This window comes from Lissotriton vulgaris, chromosome 1_1, assembly GCF_964263255.1.
Source record: "Lissotriton vulgaris chromosome 1_1, aLisVul1.2, whole genome shotgun sequence".
Taxonomy (NCBI): Eukaryota; Metazoa; Chordata; class Amphibia; order Caudata; family Salamandridae; genus Lissotriton; species Lissotriton vulgaris.
Window position 1 is genome coordinate 1068866650 of NC_141685.1, and position 13075 is coordinate 1068879724.

At 51.2% G+C, this 13075-nt stretch overlaps 1 protein-coding gene across 1 annotated transcript in view; it reads left to right on the forward strand.

Moving 5' to 3' along the window:
- The window catches only part of IL2RB (interleukin 2 receptor subunit beta), a 446549-nt gene that overhangs the window by 341445 nt on the left and 92029 nt on the right, over window positions 1-13075 (forward strand). The window contains exons 6-7 of the mRNA XM_086963139.1: window positions 1986-2131; window positions 3105-3264. Coding sequence (XP_086819265.1) covers window positions 1986-2131; window positions 3105-3264 — 306 coding nt within the window. The remainder of the gene's footprint in view (window positions 1-1985; window positions 2132-3104; window positions 3265-13075) is intronic.

The window sequence follows — 13075 nt, forward strand, 5'->3', positions numbered from 1 at the left end:
GAACCGCCTGCGTTGAGTTTCGTAGGTGTAATCCGGGAAGATGTTCACCTGACTGTTCGCCACTTTGAATGGACCATTATGTCTGGCGGCATTGAGGATTAAGTCTCTGTCCCGAAAGTGCAATAACCGTGCCACCACTGGTCTCGGGGCACGTCCCTGCTGCGGTGGCCGCGCCGGGACTCTGTGGGCACGCTCCAAGGTGTAGAAGGAGGATAGCCCCTCCGGGGCCACCGTGTCACGGAGCCAGGCCTCCAAGTATGCCACCATGTCGCCATCCTCGATCTTTTCCGGAAGGCCCACCACACGGATGTTGTTCCTCCTGTTGCAGCCTTCCGCATCTTCCGCTCTCTGCTCTAGGGTCGCAATCCGGGATAAGGCATCCTTCATAGTCGCAGCCAAGGTTCGCTGCGCCGGCTCCAAGATTTTCACCGAGCTCTCCACTTCCTTGACCCGGTCCGAAAGTTTGCCGTGGTCCGCTCTAAGGAGACCTAGGCTCGTCGCCACCTGGGCAATGTCCTGTTGGAGGGCCGATCGCGTGGTCGCTATCGCCTCCAGGACGCGGTCGAACTGCTGTTGCATCGATGCACCCCCAGAACTCTTTGGGTCCCCATGTTCCTCTTTGTCCTGGGTCTCCGAGTCTGAGGCGGTTGGGGTGGTCCCCTTGGCTCCTCTAGGTTTCCCCATGTCGCCGGGGGCACTCCGTGATGGTCCAGGAGCAGGCGCCTCCGGGTGCAGATGCCGACCACGACCCTCCCGGTTACTGGACCTCAAATCGAGTATCGGAGACCTCCTTCTCCAGGGCCTGTGGGAACTTCTCCGCTTCGGCTCGCGCCACCACCACGGCGTCCGAGGGCACCGATGAGGGGGCGGAGACAACCGCCGCCAGGTCGGGCAGGCCCGCACAGCCGCTAAAGTCCCGGGGTGAGGGTCACCAACTCCACCGGACGATTTGTGGCGCCAGAGTGTCGCGCCTCCCATGGAAGTGGACTGGCCAGGAAAATGTAGCTAAGTGCGGTGTCGTGAGTGGGGCCACCGCCTGGTTCACCAGACGTCCGCTCACGGGATCCACTATAACGTGGGCATCCGCCCAGTCACCCAACCGAGTGCATTCTCGTTGTAGAAAGTCCGATACAACCGATATCTAGTGCACAGATCAGCAAGGGATGGCGAAGCCGGGGGCGAGACGTTGCCGGCGACGCTCCTCCAGTTCAATGGATCCGGCCAGGGGGACAATGAAGTCCGGGCGCCATGTTGGGTCGCACTCCGCAACTCCGCAAACTTCGGTTTTACGCCGGATCACCACTCGTCCGAGCCACGCCAAGGGCCCTGGCAGGTCTTCGTCGGTCCGTCCAGCAGAATGCGGGGTCTGGGGTGCCCCGCAGCCTCCGATTTACAGGATAATCACGGGCTCAGTCCCGGAGCCGAGCTCTCAGGCGACCATCGCCATCGGCGCCCAAGCCACGCCCCCTTGAGTATGTATTTGATGTGGAACCATTTTTTTTTCTTTTTAAAATTTCTTTCTCTCATGCTGTTAATAACTATGCAGTAACTATTGACATTGCTGCCACAAACTGCTTTGTTCTGCAAGTAATTCACATGCCCCATCACTACCTTGTATTCCTGTTGTATGCTCATGCACTCGATGGATGGGAGCTCCACCCATAACTGCTGTACAATGACATTTGTGCTGTCAATAAAAAATGTTTTTTAAAGTTGTGTGACACCTTCCAAATGTGAGTGAATTGCGAGGAATGCCAGGGGGTCAAGCAGTGTGTTTGGGAATAGTAGCTACTGAACTAGGGTGGACTGCAGGCTGGTCGCCGAAGTAACTCTTATCTTCGAGTTTAAAGCCAATGAGTCTAGCCACATGATCTCACATGTCCGATTTGCACCCATTAACAATCCTGCTTTTTTTAAGACTGTCTTATATCGACACTGATGTGGTGCACCTTCATCACAACTTCTTGTTTTGTTTTTTTCTTTAGTGAAGCTCAACCCACCTGAATCCCTGCGATTCGCCAAACTCAGCGATGCCCGTACCAACCTCACCTGGGTCTCCCGCAACTACCCCTATGTGGATGGCACAAGATTCTATGAAGTGCGTTACAGGCCAAGTGGAGATCCCTGGCAGGTACCAAACAATCATATCCTCTAAGACATGAAAAGGGTGCACCTGTTAAGAAAGCAGTAGCATCCCATTCTCTAATGAGGGCTAAAGAGACCTCGGCAGGGGTTACAGGGATGTAGAAAGTGAGAAGAGCAGAGACAGCCTCTTGTGGGATAGGGGGGGCTCATGAGGTTGGAGTGGCAAAGAAGGACCATTCTATCTGGATTACAAATGTGAGAGCAACTATAAAACCTCTGTACCGTCCAATCTTGTGTGATCAGAGAGTTTGTGAAGACAAGAAGGATATTAAGGGGCCCATTAGGATGGCGGGCGGATCACCCCTGCCAGGCCGGCGGTAGCCACCGCCGGCCTAGCGGGGCGATCCGCCGGCCATCCGTACACAAATGACCCCCTGCCATATTAACATGGCTGGGGGGTCCGCGGCGGACGGAAAGACTGTCCGCCGCTTTTCCGCCCCAGTCGCCTTGCGACCGGGGCAGAAAAGGGTTTATATGGTGGCGGTGTCTATCAGACACCGCCAGCCATATTACAACTGCCATTTTGCAATGCCGCCACGGAAAGGCATGCGGAGTCTGCTTTGGGGGCCAGTTGCGGGCCCCCAAGGACTCCAGTGGGGGGTGCACATGGGGGGTACCAGCATTTCAAAGTACAACGTGTCAGGCACTGCGCAGTGCCTGTCACGTTGTGCTTTGAGATGCACAAAGTGTATTTTTACCATTGCGGCGGGTGGTGCTTTCAGCACCGCCCGCCGATGTGGTAAAAATACAGGATGCACCCGCCACTGTGGCGGGCGCATCCTAATTCCACTGACGGGACCCCCGCCCTTATGGCGCTCGGTCCCTTGTACCGGAGGATGGCGGGCGGGCAAAGTCCGCCCGCCATCCTAATGGGGCCTAAGAGTCTCTTGGGATTGAGGGTTCCTTCTTTTATCAGACACAGTCAATGTATCAGCCTCTTCCTCTCTTACTCTTTACAGACTCTGCTTATTGGACAGGATCAGCAGTGGCTTGAAATTCCAGCTCTCAAACCAGATACACTCTATGAAGTTCAGGTCCGTACGAATCAGAAAAAATTTACAAAAGATGCCCAGTGGAGTGAATGGAGCGAATCCCTGGAGTGGAAAACACCATCCGCAGGTACAGGCTCTGGGTACTCTGAGCAGGAGAGGATAGTTGCAGCCCCACAAAACGGCTGTATGTGATGATGTTTTCAGCATGGCTATCAATCCTATAAAAGGGCTAAAGGCGTTTTACTAACCATTATGTCCCAGCTCATTAAGTGTGTTTGTCAGACACTTACTTGTAATCAAAAACTCATTTTGGGGCCTCTTTATCCTCTCCATTTATCATCAATATTTTAATGTGTTTAACACAGAGATTTATGGGTGTAGTTCCTCTGGTACTCTACTGTGAGTGAGTCAGTTAACAAAAAAGTACTCTTATGCACTTTGGAGACCTGAATGCTACCTTGTTACTTTTCATGATGTAGGCACTACGGATTAACTGTATCACAGTGGAAATCATTTAGAGTATGGTAGCGGGCTACCTGGTAGCGGATGTCCTCTACTCCGCTGTCTTGGTGGAGAACCAGCTACTGCCTGGCAGGGATATCTGTAATGAAAGTGCTTGCACCGGAGCAGTGGATATATTTCATCATTGTTGAAGGCCAAGCTAGCCACCATTTTGAAGTTACCTACTCAGCATTCTTTTTTGCTTAGCAGTAACAAATTCCTAAAACAAGAGTTTTCTTTCCGCACCTAAGGGACATTTGTATATTTTCTCTCTGCCTGCCTCATGTACCAATCATGGGAAGGGAAACATAGGGATGTAGCAACATCAAAGTGACCTGGCTGCCAAGTGGAATACACACAGCAAGGCCAATGGTTTTCACTAGCAGGGCCATCTCAGGGTCCACAGATGGAAACTCAGTGGTAGACTGCATCTCAAAAGGGGTTGAAGGAACAAAGATTTTGGTAAGATGGGAGTGATGATGCTGATGGTACGCCAAAGATCTAAACGACGGGGTGGGGGTGGGGGGGGCGGAGTTGCCGCACTAGGAAATGGCCGCGCCGTAGGCGAGCTCTCTGGATCAAGCAACTATCCTGCAAAATATCCTGGGTTTCTGAATGTAAAAACCGACAAACTCTGTCTGCTCGATGAGCAGATGATCTCTGCTACCTGCAGACAACATCCAAGTGAAATTTGGCCGAACTCGAAGCGGGAGCTCCGGCATCCACCGGAAGTGACGAGGCGCCTTCCCTGCTGTACGTGACCACGTAATAACTACGCGAGCACGCGGCTGTGCAGGCGAGTTGTAGGCCGTGACGGGCCTGGGGGAGTCGCGGCAATCCCGAGATCCCCACCACATGGGGGCCAACTGAGGACTGAGCCAGCTCTCTCAAGCTGATTCTGCTGAGCTGTGGAGGAACTACCATTGCGGAGGTGAGGGAACATTGCTACGACCGCTGGGCCTGAACGAAACACATCCTCCCCGGGGCGCGGGCGGCACCTGCGGCCTGCACGCACCGTGCTCCCGGCTTTCCTGCATCCCGCCTCTGCCACTACAGCGCATCGGAGGCTGGAGACAACCCCGCGTTTATACATCTGCTGAACCTTGCCCTGATCACGCCATTTTTGACTGCCTGCGCGGCCCCGCTGGACGATCCTTGTCAGGCGGGCCGACATACTCTGCTGCTCTCCCTCGGCTCCACCCTCCCCCGCCGACCTCGGAGAGCCACAAGGGTGTGGTGGAACTTGTGCGGACGCCCGGGTCTAGGCCTGGGCCGTGCTCGCTCCTGTACTGGATGCCGACTACCCACCATGCCCAAACCACGTATCGCTAATGGGGCCTGCTGAACCGCGGCCCTGCTGCTGAGACGCACGTCACCGAGAACGAACACTATCTGCCTCTACACCTTGCCTTCTCGAACGTTATCATGGGTAAGCCGAAGAAAATGCAAACGGAAATCCATTTCGATAGCCAGCGGAAGACACCCACGCCATCCACTGACCGCCCAACACCATCCCGGGACGCCGCACCCTCCACCACCATGCAGGCACCAGTGGATGTCCAGGCTATGTTCTCCACCATCCAATCCACCCTGACCAACATCGATGGGAAGATTGACTCCCCAACGTATCGGGTGGACCGCATGTCGGAGCGGTTGGACTAACAAGCTGAACGCGTGGATATGGCGGAACGCCGCATATCAGATGCGGAGGATGCCAGGCGGCAGCTCGAACTGAAGCATAAAAAGGTGGACACACTCATGCAAAGCCTGGCGGCCAAGACGGAAGATTTAGAGGCAAGATCTCGGCGCTGTAATCTGCGCATTTTGGGTGTGGCGGAAACGACTCATATAGGAAACATGGAGGCGTATGTCGAAACTCTCCTGACCACCATTCTGGGCAAAGAAGTTTTCTCTCCGGTGTTCATAGTGGAGCGGGCACACTGCACGCTGGCGCCGAAACCGGCGGTTGGAGCTAAACCGCGTCCTATTGTTGCCAAACTACTGAATTACAGGGGCAGAGACGGTGCGCTTCGGAAGGCCCGTGAAATCGGGACTCTCACTCATAAAGGTATGAACATCTCCATATTCCTGGATTTCACTTCTCAGGTACAAGAGGCGCGGAAGCAATTTCTATACATTAAGCGGAAGCTGAGAGATAATGACATCCCCTATGCAATGCTATACCCGGCGCGCTTAAAACTGACTCTAGATGGTAAAAGCGTGATCTGCAACACACCCCGAGAAGTGATCAAGTATTTGCAAGCAAATCACCCCCATGTACTACAACGCAAATCACCACGTGGTCAGCAGCACGAACAGGACCCTCCCTCGGATGCGGAGTGATTGTCAATCCTGACTGCTATATGCCCTTACTATACAGTTGTTATCGAGTGGAAGCTATGAATGGTCACCTGAACACTGATCTATATCCTTCTTAAACTGTATATGTACATTTGAACAACCGACCATCTCGGCGGACCTGTGATTTGCATGATTAACATGAAAAATTGTCTGAGGCGGCACAACATCCTGTTCCGATCCCTTTGGTTTTTGCACTGGATACCCGATGTCATTGGCTCGCATTGATGAATGCGTGGCTTGATCCCCCGGCATAACCATGCTGGGGTAAATGGCGGGCTGCTACTGGCCCCCCCCTTGTTTATTCCACACTAACTGCCCTGTCTGGGCACCCATGCGTGGTTGCACTATGCTGATTTGGGTGCTCACATGTTTTTCTTTTCCTTGTTTTGGGCAGATTGTTCGGGGATAGGCTTACTCATGTTTGAATGGCGAAGTGGGTGGCGGGTGGGGGGAGGGGTATGGTTAGGGTTAGAACAGTCACAGAATGTATTGGTCATGCCACTGCTCACAGATCCGAGCGCTTAAGTATCGGTTTGGGGGGTACAGAGCACACAAATGCCCCATGGAAATACTCAACAGAGAATGGGTAGACACTTGAAATTGCTGACATGGAATGTTAAGGGTCTTAACAGTCCTAAGAAAATTAGACAGGTCTTGGCATATCTAGATCGCCACGCCATAGACCTGGCGCTCCTGCAGGAAACACACCTGCTTCCTGGTAAGGCTAAGACACTGGGGTACAGATGGGCTGAGCACTCTGTTTCGGCCACGTACTCCTCCTATGCTTGAGGGGTGACCATCCTCATACGCAAAGGGGCCCACTTTCGTTTGGAATGTACAGACATAGACCCACAAGGCAGATTTGTTATTATTATTGGCACACTGCGGGGCACAAGAGTGGGTGTAGTCAATGTGTATGGACCTAATGTTGACGACCCTGCTTTTTATATGTCACTATTTACCAAACTGCGAGATCACCCACCGGTGGAGTGGATCTGGGGTGGAGACTTGAATGTAGCCCTTGACCCTGCTCTGGACCGCTCCCATGACACTGTCGAACACCATAGACGCGCAGCAGAGGCTCTCCTCCACGGCATTGACGAATTTCACTTGCATGATGTCTGGAGAGAACGTCATCACACACTTCAGGAAAGCACACATTCGTCCACAGCACATAATAGCTGGTCGAGGCTTGACTACTGGCTCCTGACTGACCGGGCCTCCACGTGGGCTACAGACGTCACGCACCTCCTCAAGACACTATCGGACCATAAACCGGTGATGTTAACATTGGCTGTCCCCACATATATTCCACCCCCGTTCACATGGCATTTTAATGCAGCAGCGCTCATAGACCCTTTGTATAAAGAGACAATACATAAAGCCTGTTAGAACCGGCTGTCTCTAGTTGGCAGAGGTATGCACCTCTGACAAATAGGGACACTCCTTTTCTAGTCAGGGCAAGGGGATCACACCCTTCGATAACCCCTGCTCACCCCCTCGGTAGCTTGGCAGAGCAGAACAGGCTTATCTCAGAGGCTGTGTGTTAAGCAATTATGACCACATACAGTAATACAGTGAATACACTACAAATGGACACGACACAGTAGTATTATAAAAATAAGTATTTTTATATAAGGCTTAGCACAAGACCAAAATAACGTCAAAACTGTACACAATCGGAATAAATACGTTTAGGAAGGAAAAAGGATAGTTCAAAGGTAGTTTCTTCTGTAGCACAAAAAGTCTTTTAGTATCAAGCAAATCTTCTTCTTGGAAACACAGTTCTTAGCAACAGGGTAGCTCACACGGGAGCTACACAACGCCGGGGCAAAGATAATCCACAGGTTCGGCGTCGACCGCGAGGAGCGCTACGTCGGGCCTGGAGTCACACGGACCCCCAACAACACAGTACCTTAGGAAAATGAATCACACGATGATCAGCGGCGTCGAGCAATCCGGCGTCGCGTCTTCGGTGTCGATCCGGCCTCAGCAGGCGTTGTCGATGATGCAGTTGCACAGAGTGAGCAGCGCTCACGGCGTCGAAGGGCACACGGTTGATGCGATCAGCAGCGGGGCAGACACGAGGTCCTCTGGAGTTAGAGCCGTACTCCCACTCACTGGCGTTGCTGCTGGCGTCGGTCGGGCCCAGCGTCCGATCGTCGTGATTGCTGGTTCTTTCAGAGGTGCTGGATTCACACTTCCAGCAAATAGCACTTTCAGCAGATGAAGTCCTTTAGCCCTGTGACTTCAGCAGGAGACTGGCACTCTTCCAGTCCTTGGAGATTTTCTTAGCAAGCGTGAGAGTACACACACAGTTCCTCTCTCCTGGTTCCTTGGCAAAAATAAAGAAGCACTGCAGGATTCCCCCAACAACAGCACACTGGCAGAAGGGGTAGGCAGTCCTTTAGATCAGTAGGCTTCTTGTCCTTGGTTACAGGGTTCCTTGTCAGAAGTGATCTGATTTCCTAGTTCAGGGGTCCTTCTCTTATACCCCTTTTCGTCTTTGATCCCTTTGTCTATGCCGGGGGTTTCCCAACATCCTGGGTCTGCGGTGGGTGGAGCTAGGCAGTAGCACCTGGCCTATTCATTGAGCCGGGCCGGGTCCTCAGACGCCCCGCAGGAGGTGGAGCCAGCATTGATACTGGCAGGAGCAGAGCTATCGCCCTCCTGGCAGGAGGTGGGGCTAGGATCGTCCATGGCAGGCACAGAGCCATCAGTCGCTTGGCAGGAGGTGGAGCCAGCATTGTATCAGGCAAGGCAGGCTATCAACAGCTACTCTCCCCCCACTCTCAACGTAAATGTCCCACTCATCCCACACTGACTCATCCAGACCTCTTGGAGCCACCCAGCTCCTGTCACACACACGCAAGACCAGCAGAAACCAGATATGGTTAGGCAAGAAAATAGGCACTTTCTAAAAGTGCTATTTTCGAACCCAGAGTCCAAAAACCATCCACACCAACGGATGCGTAATTAAACCCCGAGTTCAGGGATACCAAACTCGACATTGCACCATGCTCCCCGAGCCAGCTAGGATTATAGCGTTAACAATCCCGGCGGCCCATTCTATCCAACGGAGAGCAGGCTACCTCGCAATAGTGAAGCACGAAGATGGCGGCACTTCACTATCAGGACATGCCAACTTGGTCAGGCGTGTCCTACCTTACACTTACAATGCACCCTGCCCATGGGCCTACCATAGGGGTGACTAACATGAAGTTAAGGGAAGGTTGGAGGGGCTGGCAAGTAGGGATACCTGCGCAGCCGGCGTGACAGTACAGGACTGCACGTGGGTCTCGCAATGACCGACCCGTAGACATTCTTTTACAAGGCCGCTCCTGTGGGTGGCACAACACGTGCTGCAAGCCCACGAGCGGCATTTGTATTTACAAGCCCCGGCACTCCTGGTGCACTAGACTAGGGACTGACAGTAAACCAAATAAGCCAAACATGGATACAATAGATACATCATTTTAACATAGGGAGCACTTGCGCTATGGCACTGATCAGCAGTGACACGGCGCCCAAAGCATATACCAGCAAAGCATCGTAAAACAGTAGAGGCAAACAGAAAAAATGGAGGAGAGACTCAAGCCAATGATGTCAGGTCTAACAAAGCCATAGAGGATTTCTTCGCTATAAACAATAAATCTGTGGATGGCGCTGGAACCCTCTGGGAAGCTTTTAAGGCCACAGTCCGGGGGGTGTGTATCAGCACCACTGTAGGGATACTAAAAGATAACAGAACACAACTGCAAAATTGTGAGAATGAAATTTGAAGACTAGAGGAGGAATATGACTCCACACAAGACGCAGGGACTCTGGCGGCCATACGTGAGGAGGTCACACGTTATAATGAGTTAGCAGACGAAAAAATACGTTACACATCCAAGAGACATAGAGCGCGCAGGCTGGGGGAGGGTGGCCGCCCAGGTCGTATTCTAGCATAGAAGGTGCACATGCAACATAAGACGCAATTGGTCACTCAGATAGTGGACGATGAGGGACAAATACACTTCGACGCCCCTAGTATTCTGCAAACGTTTGTTGACACATACCGCAACTTTTACACCACGCAGCACACGGCCACAGAACCTGAAATCTTGGAATATATTTTGGATGTGGCGCTGGTATGGCTATCGGATGATCACCGCGAGTACCTGGCATTGCCGATAATGGAGGAGGAAACACTTGCAGCTATTAGAGCCTTGCCAAACGGTAAGGCGCCAGGCCCTGACGGGTTCACGGGAGAGTTCTATAAGGCGTATGCCGAAAATATTCTCCCATACCTTCTTGAAATGTACGATGAAACTCACAGTAATGGCACACTCCCGCAGACGTTAAGAGAGGCCCTTATAGCCCACAACAACATAGTTGGCGTTTGGTGAAGCATTCGAAGGACCTGGCCGTGGAGGGACATTCTTTCTATTTATAAAATATCGGGAATACAAAACGGACCGTGAAACCTCACCTGATGTCCTAGAGACACACGCGACGAACATTGCCCAAATAGATACAGTGGCCTAACATCTTTGCAAAATCCACGAAGAATACTACCACTAGGAAGAAAATAGGATACCCCTATCGGCGTGTGCTTTCACACACCACGACGGATCTTAATTAGTCCTTGTCTTGATGAGGCCCATACTCATGGGGCTGAAACGCGTCGACATTTCAAGGAGACACCAGCAAAAGAAGGATATTTAGTATAATTTAATTCTTTAGGAGTTGAAGAATTGGAAAGGTTGAAACAAGCTATACCTTATTATTTTTTCTCCGCTTTATAGTTCTGGTAGGCCGTGTGTTTATAGGAATGCTTGGTTAATTTTGTATAAAGCATCCTTTTCTCAAAAAATAGGGCTACAGTTTGGAAGAAGGATATATGAAAAACGTCATAAAAGTATCAATGTGTGTATATTGTGTATATATATATATATATATATATATGTGTGTGTGTATAATGATGTACATATACGTGTTTGTTTTTTGTCTTTTGTAGTTGAAAATTCAGGTATACAAATCAAAATAACCTGGAACCAATTATTCTAGTTGATGCAAAAAATAAACAAATCAATTAGTATTGTGTTGTGTAACTCAGATAGACTATGGAGGACTGTAAATGAAGTAGAATTCGTTGTAGTGATGTGATATATTTCACATAGGAAGAGACAATTAATTTCTCTTATCCTTTGGAAAATAATTCAGCTTAACTTTTTGCCCTAGGCATCACCTTTTTTAGGTCAAGCAGCGTCTGCTCGAGACCTATTGTTGCCCGTATCTGGGAATGTAAACACGAGTGTGACACGCGCTTTTCCATTCTCAGTTTTCACAGCGGAAGCACGCCTCTGAGACGCGCTTGCACAGACGCACACACAGCCCCTGCTTTTGCTTGGCTTGCATGCAAACACGGAGCACACACACACAGCCAGCCCCCACCCCCTGCGCACACACACACACACACAGGCGCGCGCACACATACACACGCTGCCGCCCCCCCCACCCCCCTGCACACACATACAGACACGCACACACAAAGACACGCACACACCCGCCGCAGCCCCCGCCCCCCCTTACAACTAAACCCCACTCACCGCATCGCCGCCACTCCTGACTTCGGCAGCCACCGCAGGGCTCTCCCTCAGGCATGGGAGCCCCGCCCGCGTCACCAATGCTGCTCTCTGGCACTCCGTGGATGCGGGCTACACGTAGAAGGCGGATCTCCCGCCCCACGACCGGCTTCACGCTGCCGAACTTCCGGTTGGCGTTCTGCTGTCGTGAGCGCGCTCGCTTCACAAGGGCGCCCCCTCTTAAGCTTCGGCTGAAAGGCTTGTGTTTAATACCCTTTGCCTCCCATCCGCACAAACAGACCGATGCGCTAAAGGGCAATTAACTAGATTTATTAAGATGTACTTGCATTTTCTTTACTTCAACAGAATCTAGCCAATAGCTCCTCATTTACATGAAGTACGAGCGCCGGATTTTATTCGACTGGAAAACTGTTATGGCAGCGGGTTTCAGTGGACATAAATCAAATGCAATAATGTTGTTGCAGTTTTGTCCTGCTTGAGCGGACTTTGAAGCAGAGTTAAAAGTAATATGCCTCACAAACTGCACTGCCTGGCAGTAGCTGCGCCTCCTACATTTGAGTGACAGGTTTGCGAAATTACGTAATATTCCCCTTGATAAGGCGGAGTCAGGTTGGGCAAAGCACTGTGGATGAAGGAAATCGACTCATGAGTGAGGCTTTGTTATTGTTTATTGCTGAACCATAAACTTTTGAAAAAATTTCCAAAACATATCATTCTGTGACGAACTCTGGACCGGTATTAGCTACTATAGAATTTAACACGAGTTAGTGCACCCGGAACCAATCCAGTGTGACGCGCCGGTTACCAGGACGTGCTGGAGGTCTTATGAACCTTGTAGATGGATCTGGAAATCTGCACAGAGATGGACCATTGACAAAGGTGAGTGTTGGTTGCATTACCATAACTCAATATTGACGGCTCTGGCTTGTCTAGCGATATTTGTGCATGAGTCCATTGGAGTCACAATGGGAGGAGGGCAGGCGCATCATCCAAATAAAGGGAGTTAGCGTGTCGATGAACCCACTGTTGAGAAGGTACAGCTTTATGAATAATTAGTGTTTCACCTATAATCGTTATTGCTATACTCATGTGAAGGGCATATGTGCACGTGCCCAAGGGATTCCCTCATCATCCTAAGAAAAGCTTAAGAAAGTTACAGATGTATTTCTATTATAAATGCCCAAAATTTAATCACAGGACCTCTTTGGTTAAATTAAAACACAATATAAAAAAGAGGCAAACACTCTCTCTCTCTCTCTCTCTCTCTCTCCCCCTCTCTCTCTCTCTCTCTCTCTCTCTCTCTCTCTCTCTCTCTCTCCTCCCCTCCCCTCCCTCTCTCTCTCTCCTCCCCTCCCTCTCTCTCTCTCTCCTCCCCTCCCTCTCTCTCTCTCTCTCTCTCCTTCCCTCCCCTCCCTCTCTCTCTCTCTCTCTCCTCCCCTCCCTCTCTCTTTATCTCTCTCTCTCTCCTCCCCTCCCCTCCCTCTC